Below are 22,021 nucleotides of genomic sequence, written 5' to 3'. Positions count from 1 at the left end.
CGTCACAGGCTCTCTATTCAATTTTCACTTCAAACCGGAACATCCGGTTATTGCCATCCCCGCAGAAGCTAGTTGAAAAGATGCAGGTTGAACTGTTGAAAACAAAAAAAGGCTATTATATAATCTGGTATGTTTCCTTCTTTTTTAGGACAATCTATTTATAGTTTCTTCTTCACAGAACAAATACAACTACATTGACTTTCAAGGAGTTATTAAAGAATTAAAGAATTATCCAACTTTCCTGTGACATACTGTCCTCTTAACATCTCAAATCAAATCATATTGGTCACATAAACATGTTTAGCAGATTTTATTGAGGGTGTAGCGAAATGCTTGTGCTTCTAGTTGTTTCAATTTAAAATGAGTTACCCTGCTGACAATTTTGTTACATTGTAATTGTAATGTACTGTAAACATTCATAATATTTTATATCCTCTCCCATTTTTTTAAGTTTGAAATTGATTTGTTTTTTCAATGTGGTTTATATCAGGTTCCTCAACCATAATTAAATAATGACCCAGAAGACTGTTGTCAATTATTTTATAAATGAAAAAACACCCAATATCTTACCCCTCCCCAGGTTTCTGATTCATTCAGCATCGGGCATCATCTACACCCAGCCGTGGGCCAGCCTGGACGCGGAGGTGAAGTCCAAGTATAATTTCTATGTCAAAGCCGAGGACGCAGAGGGCAAGTACAGCCTGGCCGAGGTATTTGTGACCGTGCTGGACCTCAACGATCACCCGCCAGAGTTTAATGAGAACTTCCTGGAGAAGACCATGATCATAGGAGCGCTGGTGAAGATAGAGGTTTGTGTTGCATTCTAACTTCCAGTTTTGAGAAGATTTATCTTTGCCATACCCCAAAGGTTGATTCGTTTGTAGCAATTACAAGAACAAGTCCAAAGCCATGCTTTCATGCATTTCTGTGGACAATAATAATATCATTATTTTACATGGCACTTGTCATTACATCGAGAATCTCTAAGACACTAATGCAAAACAAAAACAAATGTAGGGTTCTGGCAGGTCTAGGCGATGGTCTTCCACAGCTGATCAGGTGTTGAGGCAGTTCAGAAAGCTTGAGAAAAGGGAGCATTGATGGTACAGGGAGGGAGAAGCATCAGTCATGTAGCGACAGGCCCAGGGGCCTCATTCATAACCATTGCATAAAGCTAACGCTAAATATCTGCATGCGCCACTTCAGAAAAACATATTGAGGTTTATAAACGCATGTTTTCCATTATATGTCAGATCTGTCGTGAAATTGTGCACGTGTGAATGAGCATTACAACTCCGCCTGAAAAACTCCCAGCATTCACCTTTTATGGTTACAATAACTTCCTTATTTGCTGTATACTGTGGAAGCGTTGGAATTAGGCCAAGACAGTATCTAAGGACATAGCAATGCATGGTGAACGTGATCAAATCTCTTTGAAGGGCTTGTCAGAATGTTTTCTTTTGTAGTGACATTAGCTGTATCTAAACGTGTCTGAAATACAAAAACAATTGCACATTGTTGTGGACCTGTAAACAGATTGAATTCCATAATGTTTTGTATTTACATTTTCCCGACCCTAAATAGGCTAAGCTGCACTGGCCGCGAATTCTGAAATATTGTCTGCTCAGAAAAAATTTGAAACAACAGTAGACCTACTTAAAGTGGTTGCCTACACACTTCAACTGCCTGTTCACCTGTTAAACTGTACTACATGTTATAAACTGGGCTCCCTTTTGAATGCAAAAAACTTGACATTATAATATATAATAGGCACAACGAGAGATGCGCATTGTAATTCTACCAGCTCTCACAGTCTCACATCAGAATTAGACAATCATCCATGTTTCTCAAATGTCAAATTTCGAAGTGTTGAAGGTTAAGATTAGGCGTTAACTGAGAATTGTTAAGGTTAGGGTTAAGTTCAGGCATTAACTCCAATTTCTTAACGTTGGGCATTAACTCTGAATGGTTAAGGTAAGTGTTAAGGTTTGGGATGGCCTTAAAACAAACTTTTCCAATAAAGTATATCGCTGGATTCAAAATTGCAACTTTTGTAATCAGTGGCAGATGCTTATGCCCATCCATCATCCCTGTCCACAACACCCTAGCAAAACCGAAACCTACTTGATGACTACAGTGCTCACTGTTGCCCCTAGTGGCCGTTTTTCACATAAACTCCCGACGTCGTCAGAAATGGATGGATGTCGAATACTGACTTGTATCGTGGGTGATTTGACTGGGTAATTTGTTGTATGGCTACTTCGGGAATATGAACTCATCATGGACAGAAAAGGTGAGGAATTTATTCAGCAATGGTTATGATATATGTATTATGACTTTTGTTAATAAATGAAATATTGTTTACTCAAGAAATTTGACATTACGGTAGTCAGATGTAGTAGCCTACAAACATCAATGGAAAAGGTGAACCATTAAATTTGCTTTTTGGATCGGATCAAATAGAGAAAAATACTTGAATAAGTTGATGTACTTACTACTGTAAAGTGTGTCAAATTAATTAGAGATGGGACGAATGGTAGCCTATCCTAACTTGTTGTAGGCCTATAGGCTATTTTGTGAATATGAAACCATCACAGACAAATAAGGAATTTATTCTGCAATGATCATCGAAATGAAATAAATAATAGGAAATAGATGTTCTCTCTTCTCACTAACAGCAAATGAGTGCATCTTGTTACTATATTTAACAGTTTTTTTGTTATGAATAAGTTTCATCATATATTCCCGCACAAGACTACCACTAGACTACTTTTACCTTCTTGCAATGCAATACTTCAACGACTAGAAACTGTGCGTACACATGGTCTAAAGTTTGTTGGAGTATAAGCACATTCTCTGGTCAAGTTCAGTTTGTATGAATTCCAACTTTCGTGTGAAAACTTGAGCACGCATATTTTGGGGGGTACAATGGCTTGCGAAAGAATTCACGTCGCTTGCCATTTTTCCCATTTTGTTGCCTTACAACCTGGAATGTATCATTTTATTTACACAACATGTCTACCACTTTAAAGATGCAAAAACTGCATAACTATTCACCACCGCAAAGTCGATACTTTGTAGAGCCACCTTTTGCAGCAATTACAGCAGCAAGTCTCTTGCGGTATGTGTCTAGAAGCTTGGCACATCTAGCGGCTGGGATTTTTGCCCATTCCTCAAGGCAAAACTGCTCCAGCTTCTTCAAGTTGGATGGGTTCCGCTGGTGTAGAGCAATCTTTAAGTCATAACAATTAGATTGAGGTCTGGGCTTTGACTATCCCATTCCTAGACATTTACACGTTCCCCCTTAAACTCATAGTCCGACCCATCCCGGATCCGGTATCGTGACTACGGCTCAAGCTCATTAGCATAACGCATAATGCGAAAAAATATTCCAAAAAATATTTAACCTCCACACATTAACAAGTAAAATAGCTCAAATGAAAGATAAACAAGTTGTTTATCTACCCAGCAAGTCAGATTTCTAAAATGTTTTACGGCGAAAACATAGCACATATTTATATTAGATCACCACCGAAACAAAAGGCAAGCGGCGGCCATTTTGTCCCAGAAATAAATAAAATTTAAAAGTAGGATTAAAAAATAAATAATTCACTAACCTTTTGAAAATCTTCATCAGATGACAGTAATATTACATGTTACACAGTACATTTTTTTTTTCAATAATATGCTATATAATATCCATAAATCTCGGTTGACGACATTTAAAAAAAAAACATGCTACTCAAATGTCAGGAGAAATGATGATAGCTCCGACAGATAACGTCAGATAACAAGCAATAAACATGACTAAATATACATGTTCTACATATATTTACAAAGATACACTTCTTCTTAATGCAACCGCTGTATTACATTTATTTTTAACGTTACAGACATCGTTCACTGGGCTATACTATGAGTCGGCGCTCAGATATTAGCATATGTCTCCTCTACGTTTGGAGTCCACAGAAACCCAAAATAACCACATAAATATTCCCTTACCTTTGATGTTCTTCCATCAGAAGACGTAGAAGGAGTCATACTTACCCAATAAATCGTTTGGTTTCACGTTGCGTGTCCCTGTATTAGCATATGCTAACTGCTTCAGCTGAAATGCATCAAAAATGACTTCTGGTCCAGCACTCTTGCGCACCAAAACTTCCAATTTACATATTATATGTCAATTAAACTGGTCAAACGATGTGCAAAATCGAGCTTTATGCTGTTGTTAGCATGTAGAACAAAGGACAGCGCTAACAGACAAACCGGCTTCAAATGCTGCATGTTGGAAAAAGACGTACTCCAAATCGGGCCGCGCGCAATAGAGTGCCCGGTTTTGAGAGGGACACGCGCAATTTCACGCACCAAAGATGCAGGGCTCGTGCGATTCTCACAGTGAACGCGCCATTTGAAAGCAGACATCGCACTGAACAGATAGAGACTGTTCCTGGCTCCGTAGCTGCCTGGGAAGGGTGTTGGCGATGACGTCAAAGTAGACTCAACTTTTCTATTGTTCACAGAGTGTTTGGGAGAATGGCTCTCCTGAGAGTTCTGCTTTACATACAGACATAATTTAAACGGTTTTAGAAACTTTAGAGTGTTTTCTATTCAATAATAATTTATATGCATATATTAGCAATTTTGGGAAAAAATATTTTCAGTTTACTATGGGTACGCACTTTCTCCAACAGGGGCAGTATAGAGCGAGAGTTCTAAGAGGTTAAACCACTCAAGTGTTGCTTTAGCAGTATGCCTAGGGCTATTGCTCTGCTGGAAGGTGAACCTTCGTCCCAGTCTCAAATCTCTGGAAGACTGAAACAGGCTTTCTCAAGAATTTCCCTGTATTTCGCGCAATCCACAATTCTTTCAATTCTGACCAGTTTCCCAGTCCCTGCCGATGAAAAACATCCCCACAGCATAATGCTGCCACCACCATGCTTCACTGTGGGGATGGTGTTGTCGGGGTGATGGAAGGTGTTGGGTTTGCGCCAGATGTAGCGTTTTCCTTGATGGCCAAAAAGCTCAATTTTTAGTCTCAACTCACCAGAGTACCTTCTTACATATGTTTGGGGAGTCTCCCACACCAAACATGTTTGCATATTTTTTTCTTCAAGCAGTGGCTTTTTTCTGGCCACACTTCCATAAAGCCCAGCTATCTGGAGTGTATGGCTTAAAGTGGTCCTATGGACAGATACTCCAATCTCCACTGTGGAACTTTGCAGCTCCTTCAGGGCTATCTTTGGTCTCTTTGTTGCCTCTCTGATTAATGACCTCCTTGCCTGGTCTGTGAGTTTTGGTGGGCGGTCTTCTCTTGGCAGGTCTATTGTGGTGCCATATTCTTTCCATTTTTTAATAATGGATTTAATGGTGTTCTGTGGGATGTTCAAAGTTTCGGATATATTTTTATAACCCAACCCTGATCTGTACTGTAGTGGAAATTTCCTGTCTTACCAAATCATGAGAGCAAACCACACACAAGTCAGAGTTATCATAAATCCATCTTTAATTATATGAGCTCCATCACAACCCTGTGACTCTCAGATTAATTCAGTGTCTATAAATTAATTCTCTGAGAGTGCTTACAAAACAGTTCTTAGTATCATTTATAGCCAAGACACACACATCTCAACTCACATGACGAATAACAGATCTTAGGAACATTACAAAGGAAGACTTTACTTGAGAGAGGAGTATCCCATAGCCAGACAGCATTAGCTATAAATGATCGTTCAGTTTGCTCTCCTAAAACAAGGTTCTACTTCTCGTTCTTGGTACAACATAGTACCAAGACATTACCTCATCCACTAGCATATATCAAATACACCCCTCCTGGACAAGATCACAGAGACACAGTGACTGGCACACAGACATTGTGGAGCCAAGAGATAATTGGTTCCCCCTCAATCACCCCTTCACATGGTTTAAAAGATATGTTTACATTTATAGACAAGCTTGACCTCTCCCCTTTCTGTGGCCCAAGTAACTGAACCCAGGACAGAGAAAGGATAACTGCAAATGGCCACCACTATAGTACAACAAGATACATTCTAAATGAGAAGTAACTCACAAGCATATAATGAAAATAAAACATCTTATCTATGTTACCCAACTATTCTGATTCACCCCCAACAGTACTTCTCCACAACTTTGTCCCTGACCTGTTTGGAGAGCTCGTTGGTCTTCATGGTGCAGCTTGCTTGTTGGTGCCCCCTTGCTTAGTGGTGTTGCAGACTCTGGGGCCTTTCAGAACAGGTGTATACACTTGAAGTCGGGAGTTTACATACACTCAGGTTGGAGTCATTAAAACTTGTTTTTCAACCATTCCACAAATTTCATGGTAACAAACTATAGTTTGGGGAAGTCGGTTAGGACATCTACTTTGTACGATACAAGTAATTTTTCCAACAATTGTTAACAGACAGATTATTTCACTTATAATTCACTGTATCAAAATTCCAGTGGGTCAGAAGTTTACATATACTAAGACGACTGTGCCTTTAAACAGCTTGGAAAATTCCAGAAAATTATGTTTACGCGTAAAGGATAGGGTGCAGTATTTCTACTTTTTGATAAAAAGCGTGCAAAATGTCAACTTCCTGCTACTCATGCCAGGAATATAGTATATGCATATGATTAGTATGTGTGGATGGAAAACACTCTGAAGTTTCTAAAACTGGTTCAATCATGTCTGTGACTATAACAGAACTTATGTAGCAGGCAAAACCCCAAGGAAAAACTGTTCAGAAAAAAAGAAATCCCTCTGGCAGTTCCCTGAATTGTCTTTGTCAAGGGAAATTAGATAGCGCCCAGTTTACAGTTCCTACAACTTCCACAGGATGTCACCAGTCTTTGGAATTGGGTTGAAGTTAATCATTGGTGAAATGAAGAAGAGGCACTTCCTGGCAGAGGTTACACTGTGGATAGTTATGTAAGAGAGAAAATCGTGCATGTATTGTTGACTTGCTGTTATTGAATACAGATCGCCCCGTCAACAATTTGATCGATTATTAACGTTTAAAAATATCTAAAGTTGGATTACAAAAGTAGTTTGAAATATTTTGGCAAAGTTTATATGCAACTTTTGAAATGTTTTGTAATGACGTTGCATTTTGGAAAGCTGTTTTTTTCTGGATCAAACGCGCTTTATAAATGGACATTTTGGGTATAAATGGACGGAATTAATCGAAAAAAATGACCAATTGTGATGTTTATGGGACATATTGGAGTGCCGACAAAGTAGCTCGTCAAAGGTAATGCATGTTTTATATTTTATTTCAGCGTTTTGTGTAGCGCCGGCTACGCTAATTCTTTTGTTTACATCTCGTTCAGGTGGTTCAGGGGGGGGGGGGGGTGCATGCTATCAGATAATAGCTTCTCATGCTTTCGCCGAAAAGCATTTTTAAAATCTGACATGTTGGCTGGATTCACAGCGACTGTAGCTTTAATTGAGTACCCTGCATGTGTGATTTAATGAAAGTTTGAGTTTTTCGTGTATTATTTGAATTTGGCGCTATGCATTTCACCAGGCTATTGGCCACACGAGACGCTAGCGTCTCCATATCCCTAAGAGGTTAATTAAGAAGCTTCCGATAGGCTAATTGACATTATTTGAGTCAATTGGAAGTCTACCTGTGGATGTATTCCAAGGCCTACCTTCAAACTCAGTGCCTCGTTGCTTGACATCATGGGAAAATCAAAAGAAATCATCCTCAGAAAGAAATGTAGACCTCCACAAGTGTTGTTCATCCTTGGAAGCAATTTCCAAATGACTGAAGGTACCACGTTCATCTGTAAAAGCAATATTATGCAAGTATAAACACCATGGGACCACGCAGCCATCACACCGCTCGGGAAGGAGATGCATTCTGTCTCCTAGAGATGAACGTACTTTTGTGTGAAAAGTCCATATCAATCCCAGTAGACCAGCAAAGGACCTTGTGAAGATGCTGGAGGAAACAGGTGCAAAATGATCAATATCCACAGTAAAACGAGTCCTATTTTGACATAACCTGAAAGGCCACTCAGCAAGGAAGAAGTCACTGCTCCAAAACCGCTATAAAAAAAGATCAATCTTTTTGGAGAAACTTCTTCTGGTCTGATGAAACAAAAAAATAACTGTTTGGCCATATTGACCATCGTTATGTTTGAAGGAAAAAAGGGGAGGCTTGCAAGCCAAAGAACACCATCCCAAACGTGAAACACGGGGCTGGCAACATCATGTTGTGGGGAAGCTTTGCTGCAGGAGGGGCTGCTTTGCTGCAGGAGGGGCCGGTGCACTTCACAAAATAGATGGTGTCATGTGGAAGGAAATTTATGTGGATATATTGAAGCAACATCTCAAGACATCAGTTAAATGTTAAAGCTTGGACGCAAATGAGTCTTCCAAATGTACAATGACCCCAAGCATACTTTCAAAGTTGTGGCAAAATGGTTTAAGGACAACAAAGTCAAGGTATTGGAGTGGACATCTCAGAGCCCTGACCTCAAATCCTATAGAAAATGTGTGGGCAGAACTGAAAAAGTGTGTGCGAGCAAGGAGGCCTACAAACCTGACTCAGTTACACCAGCTCAGTCAGGAGAAATGGGCCAAAAATTTACCTTTTGTGGGAAGTTTGTGGAAGGCTTCCCAAAACGTTTCAACCAAGTTATAAACAATTTAAAGGCAATGCTACCAAATAATAATTGAGTGTATGTAAACTTCTGACCCACTGGGAATGTGATGAAAGAAATAAAAGCTGAAATAAATCATTCTCTCTACTATTATTCTTGCATGTCACATTTTATAAATAAAGTTCCTATAACTGACCTAAAACAGGGAATTTTTACTAGGATTAAATGTCAGGAATTGTTTTTAGATTTTAAATGTATTTGGCTAAGCTGTGTGTAAACTTCTGACTGAGATCTTGTAACATATCATGTGACACTCAGATTGCACACAGGTGGACTTTATTTAACAAATGATGTGACTTCTGAAGGTAATTGGTTGCACCAGATCTTATTCAAGGGCTTCATAGCAAAGGGGTGAATACATTTGCAAGGCACTGCAGAAAATCAACTGGCAGTGTACCTTTGGGATACTGTTCTGCTGGGGTCCACAAAAATGACTCCTCCTCATGCTTGTACCCAGACTTCCTCCTCCGATAGCAGTTTTCAAAAAGTGTTCCCACGCCATATCATCCTCATTTCGCCCCCCATCTCCTTCTCCCTCCATGGTCACCCGATATACAAGTGCGGTGGCCTTAATCAACTGTACCTCATCTTGAGGTAAATCAGCACTCTATACACGTTTCAACATCAACACCTTCTGATGGTGATATCCCAGCCATGCTAACAAGGTAACCCCTGCTACCACTAACATAATGCATATTCAAGATAACACTCATTGGCTCTGTAGTCCAAATCCATGCTGTTACTATAGCATCCTTCACAATTACTACCGCTCCCTCAGTTGCTGTTCCTACATATCAAATTAAACTTTATTTGTCACATGCGCCGAATACAACAAGTGTAGACTTTACCGTGAAATGCGTACTTACAAGCCCCTAACCAACAGAGCAGTTCAAGAAGAGTTAAGAAAATATTTATCAAGTAGACTAAAATGAAAATCACAATAAAAAAGTAACACAATTAGAATAACAATAATGAGGTTATACAGGGGGCACCGGTACCAAGTCAGTGTGCAGGGGTACAGGTTAGTTGAGGTAATTTGTACATGTAGGTGGGGATGAAGTGAATATGCAACAGTGAAACAGTGAGTAGCAGCAGTGTACAAAAGGGAGGGGGAGGTCAATGTAAATTGTTAAAAGGTTTTAAAAACTATTGTAATAAATGCAACAGTTGGACAATGTATGAAGTTACTCCAAATGTTTTGAATTCATTATTGGAGTTCAGGTGGGAATACCCAAGAAGTCAAAGATAACTGAACAAAATGACTTTTGCCCCGTTGCACTCACTTCTGTCATCATGGAGTGCTTTGAGAAACTAGTCAAGGTTCATTACACCTCCACCTTACCTGCCATCCTAGCTCCACTTCAATTTGCATTCCGCCCCAATAGGTCCACAGACGATGCAATCGTCATCACAGTGCCCTATCCCATCTGGACAAGAGGAATACCTATGTAAGAATGCTGTTCATTGAGTACAGCTCAGCATTCAAACACCATAGTATCCTCCAAGCTAATCAATGTTTGAGGCCCTGGGTCTCAACCCCGCCCTGTGAAATTGGGTCCTGGACTTTCTGACGGGCCGCCCTAGGTGGTGAAGGTAGGAAACAACATCTCCACGTTGCTGATCCTCAACACTGGGGACCCACAAGGATGAACTCCCTGTTCACCCATGACTGCGTGGCCATGCACGCCTCCAACTCAATCATCAAGATTGCAGACGACACAACAGTAGTGGGCTTGATTACCAACAAAGATGAGATAGCCTACAAGGGGGAGGTGAGGGTAGTGTCAGGAAAACAAACTCTCACTCAACGTCAACAAAACAAAGGAGATGATCGTGGACTTCAGGAAACAGCAGAGGGAGCACCCCCCATCCACATCAGTGGAGGACAGCAGTGTAGAAGGTGTAAAGTTTTAAGTTCACATCACGGACAAACTGAAATGGTCCACCCACACAGACAGTGTGGTGAAGAACCTCAGGAGGATGAAGAAATTTGGTGTGTCACCTAAAATCCTCACAAACTTTTACAGATTCACAATTGAGAGCATCCTGTCGGGCTGTATCACCGCCTGGTATGGCAACTTCACCGCCCACAGACACAAGGCTCTCCAGAGGGTGGTGGGTCCTCTCCAGAGGGTGAAACTACGTGCCCTCCAGGACACCTACAGCACCCAATGTCACAGGAAGGCCAAAAGATAATGAAAGACAATAACCACCCGAGCCACTGCCTGTTCACCCTGCTATCATCCAGAAGGTGAGGTCAGTACAGGTGCATCAAAGCTGGGACCGAGAGACTGAAAAACAACTTCTATCAAGGCAATCAGACTGTTAAACAGCCATCACTAACACAGACAGGCTGCTGCCTACATACAGACTCAAAATCATTGACCACTTTAATAAATTGATCACTAGTGACTTTAGTAATGTTTACATATCTTACATTACTCATCTCATATGTATATACTGTATTTTATACCATCTATTGCATCGTGCCTATGTCGCTCGGTCATCGCCCATCCGTATAGTTGTATGTACATATTCTTATTTCATCCCTTTTGAATTTGTGTGTATTAGGTAGTTGTTCTGGAATTGTTAGATTACTTGTTAGATATTACTGCAATTTCGTAACTAGAAGCACGAGCATTACACTACACTCGCATTAACATCAAACCCGAAAAAATTGTCTACATTAGTAGAGCTAACTGAGGCAATTTGACTGGTAAAGTCATGGGTACATTCCCAATGGCTGCCAGGTATTATGATGCAATAATTTCCACTGTATCAACTGATGCTGGATTGACATGGTCATGTAGAATGTTATTTCAAATGATGCTAACTGATGTGACTCATGCAATGGAATGTACACTGCTCAAAAAAATAAAGGGAACACTTAAACAACACAATGTAACTCCAAGTCAATCACACTTCTGTGAAATCAAACTGTCCACTTAAGGAAGCAACACTGATTGACAATAAATTTCACATGCTGTTGTGCAAATGGAATAGACAACAGGTGGAAATTATAGGCAATTAGCAAGACACCCCTAATAAAGGAGTGGTTCTGCAGGTGGTGACCAGAGACCATTTCTCAGTTCCTATGCTTCCTGGCTGATGTTTTGGTCACATTTGAATGCTGGCGGTGCGTTCACTCTAGTGGTAGCATGAGACAGAGTCTACAACCCACACAAGTGGCTCAGGTAGTGCAGCTCATCCAGGATGGCACAATGCGAGCTGTGGCAAGAAGGTTTGCTGTGTCTGTTAGCGTAGTGTCCAGAGCATGGAGGCGCTACCAGGAGACAGGCCAGTACATTAGGAGACATGGAGGAAGCCGTACGTAGGAGGGAAACAACCCAGCAGCAGGATGGCTACCTCCGCCTTTGTGCAAGGAGGAGCAGGAGGAGCACTGCCAGAGCCCTGCAAAATGACCCCCAGCAGGCCACAAATGTGCATGTGTCTGCTCAAACGGTCAGAAACAGACTCCATGAGGGTGGTATGAGGGCCCGACGTCCACAGGTGAGGGTTGTGCTTACAGCCCAACACTGTGCATGACGTTTGGCATTTGCCAGAGAACACCAAGATTGGCAAATTTGCCACTGGCGCCCTGTGCTCTTCACAGATGAAAGCAGGTTCACACTGAGCACATGTGACAGATGTGACAGAGTCTGGAGACGCCGTGGAGAACGTTCTGCTGCCTGCAACATCCTCCAGCATGACCGGTTTGGCGGTGGGTCAGTCATGGTGTTGGGTGGCATTTCATTGGGGGGCCACACAGCCCTCCATGTGCTCGCCAGAGGTAACCTGACTGCCATTAGGTACCGAGATGAGATCCTCAGACCCCTTGTGAGACCATATGCTGGTGTGGTTGGCCCTGGGTTCCTCCTAATGCAAGACAATGCTAGACCTTGTGGCTGGAGTGTGTCAGCAGTTCCTGCAAGAGGAAGGCATTGATGCTGTGGACTGGCCCGCCCGTTCCCCAGACCTGAATCCAATTGAGCACATCTGGGACATCATGTCTCGCTCCATCCACCAACGCCACGTTGCACCACAGACTTTCCAGGAGTTGGCGGATGCTTTAGTCCAGGTCCGGGAGGAGATCCCTCAGGAGACCATCCGCCACCTCATCAGGAGCATGCCCAGGCATTGTAGGGAGGTCATAAAGGCATGTGGAGGCCACACACACTACTGAGCCTCCTTTTGACTTGTTTTAAGGACATTACATCAAAGTTGGATCAGCCTGTAGTGTGGTTTTCCACTTTAATTTTGAGTGTGACTCCAAATCCAGACCTCCATGGGTTGACAACTTTGATTTCCATTGATCATTTTTGTGTGATTTTTTTTGTCAGCACATACAACTATGTAAAGAAAAAGTATTTAATAAGAATATTTCATTCATTCAGATCTAGGATGTGTAATTTTAGTGTTCCCTTTATTTTTTTGAGCAGTGTATTTTTTTTATGTCAGTTGAGTTAATTGAAGCACAGATTGAAGTAGCAACGTGCATGTCTCACCCACCTCAGGATCTGGGCCCGGTTTCAAAAAACAAGATATTTTCCCCCTTATGTTTTCCCTTAAAGTTTCCTTAAGTTTAAGTCAGTTGCACAAAACATTTGAAGGTGAATTTCCCCCTTAAATTAACCTTTTCACGTTTGAGTTCCAAATATCTCTAATGGTCGCCCCAGCGTGAGTTGTTTTGTGCACATAATGTCAGAATGCACTCACTGTTCCAAAATGTTATCATTACGCAACAGGACAGTTAACACACACTGGCTGCTAATTATTTATGTTTCAACTTGCCAATTTCCCCCCAAAATTCTTCAAAGTTGTATTTTCTAACAACAGTTTGAATCGAGGTGTGTTCCACCTCTTCATTAATTCACATAGAAGTAGCCCATTTCACTGTTGTGACTATTTATGTTTGAGGCTTTACAGAGCCAGACAAACGTCTCTCTTCAAGGAGAGCCCAAACACTTCCCCAGTGTTTTCGCAGATGAAGTATGCAGACATTTGCACAGTCTTGCATGAACTGGCACATTTTCTGGCTGGACCTCACATTGCCTTTATTGTTGTTTTCCTTACAAACAATAACTTCGGACATGTGTGCGTTCCTATCAAAGTAAGTGCCTTATTTTCTGTCGTTTCTCTGTTGTCGTTTATACTGTAGCATACAGTATGTATGTATGGAGCATAATGTTTTTACAGTTTTATTCACACGTTTTCAAGTTCTAGTGAGAAATAATGCCTTCCGATTATTGCAGGGATTGTAATGGACACCTATGATGTGTGTCAAATACTTCTTTTGAAGGTTGTACTGATTATGATGAGCTAATGCTAAGCTAATTGCCATGTGTGGCACCATGTTTATTGCCATTAGACAATGCATTATGGGTGTCACGTAAACGTCTGTCAGACCAAAGATACCATAATGAGGTGAAGGAATGGTTCACTCATCTTTCGCGTGAACTTACTTCAACATACATACTGCAAACAGACCAAACTCCTCATCTTCTCTTCTTATCTTTGTTTGATGTGAAAAAACAAACATGGTGGCGCACACAAACTACTATCGTCGGATTACCTTTGATTTTTAGAGGGGAGCTCACACGTGATGTGATGAATTGTAAATAGTAATTGTTATTAGCTAATTGATATTGTGGTTTCTGTCAGCTGAGAGCTAGCTAAATATGACTGCTTGTGTTACGTCAATTTTCCAGGGTTAGAGCTTCCCAATCCATTCTATCCATTTCATTTCATTTCTATGTCTCTGCCTAGGTTGCCTCATGGCAACCACGCACATCTAAATACAACACAATTTAACTCAACTCAATGCAACACAACACAAAGGAAGTAGATTTACTTTGAGAGCATGGGACAATATTCATAAATGTACCAGCACTATTGAGAAAAACGGTATCTTGTGTGTCTGGTTTATGTGTAATGTGCCAACAGGCGCAAGATGACGATGCAGAGGGGCCCAACAATGTCATTGAGTACTCCATCATGAAGACAGACCCAGAAAACATATTCGACATCAACGCAGACACGGGCGAGATCAAGCTCAAGTCCTACATCAAGTCCATGGACATCATCCAGAACATCACCAAACAGAATGACTGTACCTGGTCTGTGGTGGTCCAGGCCCAAGACAGAGGCTCGCCCTCCTTCAGCACCACCACGGTGGTCAAGATAGACATCACAGAGGCGGTAAGAGACAGTGGGAACATCTCCAATGACACCTATTTAATTTTACAGGGAAGAAAATAAACTTGGAATATGCACATAACTCAGTGTTTTGTGTAGATGATGCATTATTAATGGAGATTTAGATTGCAATGGGAGATTTGAACGAACGTCTCAAGTTAGGACTTGTCTCTGGCACACTAGTGGCTCTGGTCAAAAGTGGTGCATAGTTGCTTTTAGTCAAACATAGTGCACCATGGGCCTCCAGAGTGGCGCAGAGGTCTAAGGCATCACTACAGACCTGGGTTCGATCCCAGGCTGTGTCACAGCCAGCCAAGACCGGGAGACCCATGAGGCGGCGCACAATTGTCCCAGCATCGTCTGGGTTAGGGGAGGTTTGACATTGCACTCTAGTGACTCCTGTGGCGGGCTTACTTACGGGCTTACTTACGGTAGCCAGATGTACGGTGTTTCCTCCGACACAATGGTGCGGATGGCTTCCATGTTAAGCGAGCAGTGTGTCAAGAAACAGTGCGGCTTGGTAGGATAAAAGTAATGCACTATAGTGGCTGCACTATCTGATGGCTTTGGTCATGAATGGGACATAATGGTGGTTTTGGTTAAAAAAAAAAGTGTGCATGGGAAATGGATAATGTTACAATCTGTAAAATTTAAATTGAAACAGCTAGCTAGCTTACTTACAGAACATCTATGCATACATACTTTAGCTATCTAGCTAACAATTTTGGCTAACTGCCGGGTGAAACAATTCACTTAGTTAGTGATCGGCTATGAAAAACCAACTGACATTTACTCCTGAGGTGCTGCCTTGTTGCACCCTCGACAACTACTATGATTATTATTATTTGACCATGCTGGTCATTTATGAACATTTGAACATCTTGGCCATGTTCTGTTATAATCTCCACCCGGCACAGCCAGAACAGGACTGGCCACCCCTCATAGCCTGGTTCCTCTCTAGGTTTCTTCCTAGATTTTGGCCTTTCTGGGGAGTTTTTCCTAGCCACCGTGCTTCTACACCTTCATTGCTTGCTGTTTGGGGTTTTAGGCTGGATTTCTGTACAGCACTTTGATATATCAGCTGATGTAAGAAGGCTTATATAAGTAAATTTGATTTGAAATTTGATTTAGTTAGCTACCGCACCGCTCCTTGCTAGCAAAGGTATTGCTGCCTCCAAAACTGATAGGGGGCCTCCACTAATGTTTACATTTAGACGTATGTGACATATCCTCATTCCAAGCATACTGCTAATACTATCTTTGGGAGCCTCATGTGTGAGCCAGTGGGATGCTCATTGCTTGAGTAACCCAATAAGTTTTGAAGCAGATTTTTCAGATAAAAGGTTGAAATCCATGCGACAGAGGCATTGAGCCATGGGTTTTAGTTTGATCAAATCCTCACTAGTTAGCTATCCCCCTAGCTAGTTGGGAAACACAACACCACACACAGCTCAAACCGACTCACACGCACGCTCACTATATGCTATAACTATGTAATAACCAGGGCATAGAGATTTTCCTGGTCAGACCACGTGCTTAGGAAAACTCTTGGCCATAGTGATCACAAATAGTTCAAGCTGCTCCATAGAACAATCCAACTGAACACAGTAATCCAAACCCAAGATATCTGTTTGTTAGTTTTTTTTAGGTTTCCACCTTGAAACATCCCTAAACTATTCCCTAAATTATCTAAACTCCTCTAAATGTCAATTTTGTATTTTCAGGTCAAATACAGATTTTTCTCCTACTTCCTGAGCCTCAAGAAGCATCCCGCAGCTGTGTTTGGGATTTGTTTTAGTGTTGTCACCTTCGCCATTGCAACGACTGTCCTCATTTCCACCCTCATTTACTGCAACACTTTGAAAAAGTCTGGCGTTCAACCTCATGGCAAGATCAGAAAGATTATACGGAGGCCTGTATAATGCCATAAACAAAGCTTGCCTTGAGATCATCCAGCAGTCTTGGTGTCCCCCCATAACATTACACTAAGACTCTTACTGTTTATATGTTGTCTTGGAAGGACAGCTGTATTTGTAGCTGGTCATTGTACCATAGCGCATGATTTGTGTCTGTGAAAGAGTACAGGAGCACAATAGAATATGTTGATCACTCCTTTGAAATGAAATAGAAATCCATGATAAATGTTATGGATGAACTGTAAACTCAAAACAATTGTGACGCTGCATGGTCTCAGTTAATAATGGGTGCCACATCTAATCCTTCTGATCTTGTCTCAATCGAAAAAACAGTCAATGGGACAGGAATTATAATTCCAGACAAACTCAGACTAGTATTTTGCAGATCCACGTTTTGCAGACAGATTGTGTTAGCACTGACCAAGCTCCGGTAGGCGTGTTTGGGGATTTGTTATTCTAATGTAGTGTAATGTTTTCACACTGTTTAGCTAGCTTAACACGCGTACGGATTTGGCTGTGGTGGTCTGGCAGTTTAAATGTATTATAATACACTTTGTCCCAAATTCCCATAGCCAAATAGCAACACACACAGAACCATGTAAGGTAATAAATAACTAGGATTTTCCCATGTATACTTGCAGTCTCCCATTTCAGTCCAATGGACATGACTGTGTCTCTCTGTGCTCTTTTACAGACTCAACTCAGGGGCCCTTGGGCATCCTTTTTCGTGCAGAGTAGAGACAAGCCTTTGCACATCTTAGGTATGATCGCTGGTGTCATTAGTCTCATGGTTGTGGTGACAGTCTTCATCTCCACCATCATGTTCATGCGCAACAAAAAGTCCAACAGGATCCTACCCCACCGCCGCATCCGGAGGCGAAACAAACCACCCGTGACCTTCAAGTTCCCGAACTCTGGAGAGAAACTCCTAATCCAAGAACCAGAGGTCATGGTGGGGGTCAACTGTAGCAACTATAACATAGCAAGCGGACACCCTCTGCCTCTAAACCACAACATGAATGTGGTGACTGGACACCATTGGTCTCCAAACCACAATGTGAGCATGGTGAGTGGACGCCATTGGCCACCACCACCACCGCCCAATGCCCCTGCCCTTCCCCCACTTCTCCCTGGGGGGAGGCCTGGGGACAGACAGTGGGTGGTACCGACAGTATTGGGCACAGTAGCACAGATCAAGCCTAAGAGGAACAGGAACAGACCAGTTGACAGTGTGAATGCAGCACTGGTGTCTGAGCTCAAAATGAGACTGGACCAGAGGAGGTTGGCAAACTGCTCTTAGGAGAGCAAGAGAGTGAGTGTTTGTGTCTGCTTGTGAGTATTGATGAGTGGGAGTTATGATACTCAATGAAAGATATAATTCATACAGCAACTTTCAAAGTGCTTTACATTGTGTGTGTAGAAGTCAACCATCAATGTGTAGAAGTCATCAGCTGTTGTTGTTTTTACTGACAAAAACATGTGATCGTCTGTGCATGCGTGTCTTTGGTTCAAAGTCTGTTTAAATCAAAGTTTATTGGTTGCGTACACAGACTTGCAAATGTTATCACAGGTGCAGTGAAATCCTCACATTTCTAGCTCCAACAGTGCAGTAATATTTAGTAATACAATAACAATACACACATAATCCAAAATAAAACAAAACCAACAAACAATTAGAAAGTTCATATTATGGACTGGTAAATCTCTGATCCATTCCTTCTGTTCTTAGTAATTTCAGGTTCTTATAGCTTACGTGATGAAGTCATAAACTAGATCTCAGGACAAGGCTCTTATTTGGCTTCTGTCCAAGCTCCTTACAAGAGCTTTTATGAAGCTTAACCTGACTAAAGGGATCAACGGAGAGAGGTGAACTCGTCTGACCACCTGACAAAGAAGATCAACAAGCTTGGGAGTCAAGCAAAATGCATCTGAACACATTAAGGCAGGCACGTTTTGGGGTAAACCAATCACATTGCGGATAATTTGTCACATCTGCCATGTAAGGACCCTTGATGTCTAATTTCATCTATTTGTGTGGTGCATCTCTTTCCAATTGGATTCTCATTTATATCCCCCCCCCAAAAAAAAAACACGAGTACAGAGGAAATTTGTGGATTTTAAAACCAAACATATCCCTTGTATGTGCATCCACTTACATCTTGAGCCAGCCTTTTAAAGCAATAATTGCTTATGTCCTTTGTCTAGGGGTTAGAGATAAATATGGGTTTGGCCAATGGGATCCAAGGACCAGGATGGTGGTGTTGCCGAGGAAAAGTTTGGGTATTTACTGTAAGGTGGCTAAAGGATTAGGTTCATTACCTTACGAATCACTCTGGAACAGTGTTATTCACTGCCCTCTCCTGGAGAAGAAAGGGAATAATTTATTAACCCTTTGACGCATACAATCACACATTTGTGATCATTGTTGACTGGTCCCTGCAGCGTACCATCGTAAATATGTGATTGGAATAGTAACAGCAGAACATAGCTATGATAAAACAAACACGTCTAAACAGCATTGTCTGAAAAGCATCTACACAATGTTTTGTTCTGATGGGAAATAAAGGTCTTCACAACTTTATTCCTCAATTACACCTTTTATTGTAAAAGATAAATACGAATTTCGTCATCTAAACAACACATGGAACACATCTACACCCAAACTCATTGCATAAACCAATCTAAATAACATGTTGCCCTGACAATAAAATATACATAAATTAACGACTTAACAGCTAGACTTGTTTACAATGTACAACATCTCTGGTGAGCACAAGGGAGAAATGTAATATTGTTTAGAAAAGAGATCCGTGTCAGCTAAGCTAAGAGCAGCCATGTGTGTTTGTTTCCAAGCGAAAACTCCCTAATCACAGAATGCCATTCACTATAAGATGCAAATAAACAAAGTCAAAGATGGCAGCACCCATTACCTGAAAAATATTCACTTAGTTTGGCCACTGGATATTACAAATCTCCGAAGTACTTGTTACAGTGTACACAAGAACCGGAGCACATGACTTTACCAAAAAGCAAATAAGATCATCACACCAAATACAAGTCTACTGCTAGCTGAACCATAGCTATACAGGGATAAGTCCATGGGGGGTAGAAATGTGGATTCAACTAGGAATTCCAACTCAGGAACTCGTACCTCTTTCTAGAGCTACGACCTTCCGACTTGAATATCACTGACGTTATGATTTGACCTATGGTTTTTCCAAGTTCCAAGTTCCCAGTTGTTTTGAAAGCACCATAAGTCAGTTGAGTGAACTATCCCTTCACCTTTTTATAGCATCTTTGGTCTAACAGATGCTTAAGTGACAACCAGAATGCATTGTATAATGTCAACAAACATGGTGCATTTGGGAAGTATTCAGACCCCTTGACTTTAATTTTTTTTTTTTACGTTACAACCTAATTCTAAAATGGATTATATAGATTTACACACAATACCCCATAACGGCAAAGCAAAGACAGGTTTTTAATCGACATTATTGCAATTTTTTATAAAAAAAAAACAGAACTACCTTATTTACATAAATATTCAGACCCTTTGCTATGAGACTCAAAATTGAGCTCCGGTGCATCCTGTTTCCATTGATCATCATTGAGATGTTTCTACAACTTAATTGGAGTCCACCTGTGGTAAATTCAATTGATTGGACATGATTTGGAAAGGCACACACCTGTCTAAATAAGGCCCCACAGTTGACAGTGCATGTCAGAGCAAAAACCAAACCACGAGGTCGAAGGAATTGTCTGTAGGGCTCCGAGACAGGATTGTGCCGAGGCACAGATCTGGGGTAGGGTATCAAAAATGTCTGCAGCATTGAAGGTCCCCAAGAACACAGTGGCCTCCATCATTCTTAAATGGAAGAAGTTTGGAACCATCCAATACTCTTCCTTAGAGCTGGCCGCTCAGCCAAACTGAGCAATCGGGGGAGAAGGGCCTTTGTCAGGGAGGTGACCAAGAACCAGATGGTCACTCTGACAGACTTCCTCTGTGGAGATGGGAGAACCTTCCAGAAGGACAACCATCTCTGCAGCACTCCACCAATCAGGCCTTTATGGTAGAGTGGCCAGACGGAAGCCACTCCTCAGTAAAAGGCACATGACAGCTTGCTTGGAGTTTGCCAAAAGACACCAAAAGACTCTCAGACCATGAGAAACAAGATTCTCTGGTCTGATGGAACCAAAATTCAACTCTTTGGCCTGAATGCCCAGTATTACATCTGGAGGAAACCTGTCACCATCCCTATGGAGAAGCATGGTGGTGGCAGCATCATGCTGTGGTGATGTTTTTCAGCGGCAGGGACTGGGAAACTGGTCAGGATCAAGGGAAAGATGAGCATATATCTTACAATGAACTACAATGTATTCTACACAAACCCGTGGAATCACCTGGCAGCAGACCATCTCCACTTCGATTGGCATTGTCTAAAAATGCCCACCTACATTAAGAAAATCAACATCAGACGAAAGACTGCATGCTCAATAAAAACCTGTTTTTGCTTTGTCATTATGGGGTATTGTGTATCGATTCATGAGGGGGAAAAAACTATTTAATACATTTTATAATAAGGCTGTAACGTAACAAAAAAAAAATGAAAGGGAAAAAGTAAAGGGATCTGAATGCTTTCCGAATGCACTGTAGCTGGCAAATTGCTTAGCATTAGATCATCATAATCAGTACGACCTTCAAAAACGTATTTTACTCACGTGTTCATTACAATCTATGAAAGAATCAGAATGCATGATTTGTCACCAGTGCCTGAAAACATGTGAATCTGACATATGTCCAAAGTTATTATTTGTAAGTAAAACAACAGTGAAGGAAGGCAATGCGGGCCCCAGCCAGAAAATGTGCCAGGGGGAAAGAGGGGAAAGAGTTTGAGTTCATGCAAGATCTGTTCTGACTAGAGATGCGCAATGTCTTCATACTTCATCTGGGGAAACACAGGTTTAGGGTAGGGGAATATTAACCCAACACCAAAAGGTGTCCATCCTATCCCATTTTTTATGATTTAAAAACAAATATATATATACATTTAAAATAAGACAAGTTAGACTAAAGGAAAACAAAAGGGGAATGGGGGTTTCAAAAGAAAAGAATACTCATAAGACACTGTGTTTTAATTTATCCACCCCAAAGAGAAAGGAGTATCAAAGGTTAGAGACTAGGGTTAGGGCCCTTGATGCAAAGGGTTGGTTTAGGGTTAGAATGAGGGTTAAGGGTTAGG

The 22,021-nt window shown here is 41.3% G+C and overlaps 1 protein-coding gene across 1 annotated transcript in view; it reads left to right on the top strand.

Annotated features, from left to right (window-relative positions):
• The window catches only part of LOC115143960 (cadherin-related family member 1-like), a 155,553-nt gene extending 136,191 nt beyond the window's left edge, over positions 1–19,362 (top strand). The window contains exons 15-17 of the mRNA XM_065002382.1: positions 581–809; positions 14,614–14,868; positions 17,476–19,362. Coding sequence (XP_064858454.1) covers positions 581–809; positions 14,614–14,868; positions 17,476–18,081 — 1,090 coding nt within the window. The 3' untranslated portion in view covers positions 18,082–19,362. The remainder of the gene's footprint in view (positions 1–580; positions 810–14,613; positions 14,869–17,475) is intronic.
• The last annotated feature ends 2,659 nt before the right edge of the window (positions 19,363–22,021 follow it).

Source organism: Oncorhynchus nerka, linkage group LG16 (genome assembly GCF_034236695.1).
Source record: "Oncorhynchus nerka isolate Pitt River linkage group LG16, Oner_Uvic_2.0, whole genome shotgun sequence".
Classification (NCBI taxonomy): domain Eukaryota; kingdom Metazoa; phylum Chordata; class Actinopteri; order Salmoniformes; family Salmonidae; genus Oncorhynchus; species Oncorhynchus nerka.
The sequence above is the reverse complement of the archived record's forward strand: the minus strand, read 5'-3'. Positions and strand labels throughout refer to the sequence as shown.